General features: G+C 42.2%; 1 protein-coding gene across 1 annotated transcript; it reads left to right on the forward strand.

Annotated features, from left to right (window-relative positions):
- The first annotated feature begins 361 nt into the window (after positions 1 to 361).
- On the forward strand, positions 362 to 1,414 carry LOC149324366 (uncharacterized). The gene has a single exon (XM_089565575.1). It carries the CDS (start codon positions 377 to 379, stop codon positions 1,154 to 1,156), a length of 780 nt encoding a protein of 259 aa, XP_089421701.1. The 5' UTR covers positions 362 to 376; the 3' UTR covers positions 1,157 to 1,414.
- The last annotated feature ends 956 nt before the right edge of the window (positions 1,415 to 2,370 follow it).

Here is a 2,370-nt window from a genome sequence, read left to right on the forward strand (position 1 = left end):
AGAAGCATACCGCCTCTACAAGCAAGCTCACCCTGCCTCCCAGGTTGGCCTCACAAAATTTATATCTTTGCGTCCTAAGTGGGAGAAATGCTCGCCACAATGGGAAGTGTGTGTTTGCGTGTGCTGTGCAAACTTTCAACTGTGCCTCGTGGGACTGCAGAACGCGTCCGGAAGGTCGCTTTCTCCCGAAGATATTCAGAGTCTCTGCGCATGCCAAGAACCCACTGCGTCATGATTCCTCAGGAATTGTGAGCACTGTCCGCAAGATGGCATTTTCACTTCAGAAAAATTTGAAATGAGCAGCGAGGATGAGGTTTTGATTGCTACATGGGAACACGGTGAGCTAGTTAAAAAAACTTTGACCGCTTCATCTTTCATGAGAGAATTTCAAAGAATGGCCATGAAATGGATTCCCCACAACTATATAAGATCTGTGCAAGCAAGAGCAATAGATGAAGAAAAACACAACTGCAAGAGAGGTGCAATTGTTTTGCATTTTGATTTCCCCGAAAACTGGACAGTTGTGCTTCCAGACGCAGTACAAGCGTACCATTGGCAGAAAAAGCAGGTAACCGTATTTACGTGCGTTGTCACGTCAAGAAAATCGACTCGGAACTACGCCGTTATTTCCAACGATATGCCTCATGATTCAGCTCATGCATGCTTGGCTCTGTCGAAAATCAAAGCACACCTCGAAGACAATGCACCAATTTACAACAACATAACATATGTGAGCGACGGGGCTCCCGCTCACTTCAAGAATAAATATCAGTTTCATGAGCTACAACGCAGTGAGTGTCAAGAGAAGAAATGGATGTTTTCGGCCACAGGACACGGAAAAAATGCTTGCGACGGCGTTGGTGGACTAGTGAAACATCGAGCATCACACCACAATTTGCGGAAGCCTGCAGGTGAGGCCATACAAACAGCCAGCTGCTTCGTAGACGCAGTTCAAGGAACGCTAAAGAACATCACCATTCTGGAGCTCCCACAAAGGGAGCTTGCAGACTTTCGCGAAATGAAGAAGGAAGAATGGAAAATGGCAAAGAAAGTGCCTGGAGTTCAGACGCTCCACATGTGGAAGTACGTTCAGTCAAATGAAAGCAGTGCATCCTACGTGGCCTCCACCGCTGCTTCGGAATGGAAGAGACTGTGATCTGGTTTGTGCTTCGTGCTGGAGAGTACACTGTGCGCAAACCGAAATCAACTGCTGCTGGTTATTTCTTGTTACAATTTTCTGAATTGCAATCTGCACATGAAGTGGCATCCAATTTGTAAATTGCCTCCTGATTAAAATTCCTCCTGTTTAAAAACCTTGCAGATAAATTGTTGCCCTCAGAAAACGACGTTTTGTCTACTGACAGTGCCCTGTAGAACCACTGAACACAGAGGTAAAGAGATGCAGGTTCGGAAACGTCGGGTTCAGAAACACATTAATATTAACTTTATACATAAATTTTTTTCTAAGCATCGAGAAATGATAGATACCAATGGACGTTACGATGACAAATTAGAGAACATAAAATACGTTTGACCGCCACCAGCCAGTTCTTGAGACGTCAGGCGAAATAGCGCATTTATTCTCACTTTGACGCATTAAGAACGCCGCTAACAAGCGAATAGAAGCTCTGCAAGCTATTGCGGTAAATAAAATGTAACCACGTGCGGTGAGTGCTAAATGAAATTTCTGACAGATACTATTTCTAAGAGCCAGTAATAAGCAATTCTAGATAACAAAAATGTGAACTCATTTTCGTGTTTATTTTTGTAATTTGAAACAATATAATGCTACACTTTTCTGGTGCCTCAGAATTATCAAGCATTTAGGATTATTCAAGCAAATTTAAACGAAATTCGATGATGATGTTTTTTTTAAAATTCAAGTCAAAGTTGTCACTTTTTTGACGTTTTTGAACTTTGGCCAATTATGAGGCTACAGAACAGAGCTACAGAACTTGCCTGAGGTGTGCAAAAAGAGCCGCAAAATATGGATAAAAATATTTAGGGACGAGATCTTTAGGCATCTTGCCCTAAGGCTGCCCTGAAAAGTGCCTTTTTCGCACCGCGTAGCTTCAGAAGCCAAGTTTGAAATTTTTTACTGAAAAGTATGACAGAGCAAGAAATCTTTTTGTTATTGTTGTGGATAGGAAAAGTTGCAGAGAGTTTTTCAGAAAACGCTGTTGTGCGCAAAAAATTTATTGTGCATGCAATGAGGCTCCAAACTGGCAACTTTTCGAAGTGGCAAAAACGACATTTTCCACCTCTTGTGACGTACGATTTGTTTCCGAGTAAACTACGAAGTTTCTTGCAAAACTAAGGTTCATTCCTTTGTGTGGACACATTTGCCCACCACATATAAAAAGTTAATTG

Source organism: Amblyomma mixtum, unplaced genomic scaffold (genome assembly GCF_055824585.1).
Source record: "Amblyomma mixtum isolate Tamu unplaced genomic scaffold, ASM5582458v1 scaffold_46, whole genome shotgun sequence".
Taxonomy (NCBI): domain Eukaryota; kingdom Metazoa; phylum Arthropoda; class Arachnida; order Ixodida; family Ixodidae; genus Amblyomma; species Amblyomma mixtum.

What these genes read in the sequence shown, in the direction of transcription:
- LOC149324366 (XM_089565575.1), top strand. Translation starts at nt 377, where the DNA reads ATGAGAGAATTTCAAAGAATGGCCATGAAATGGATTCCCCACAACTAT.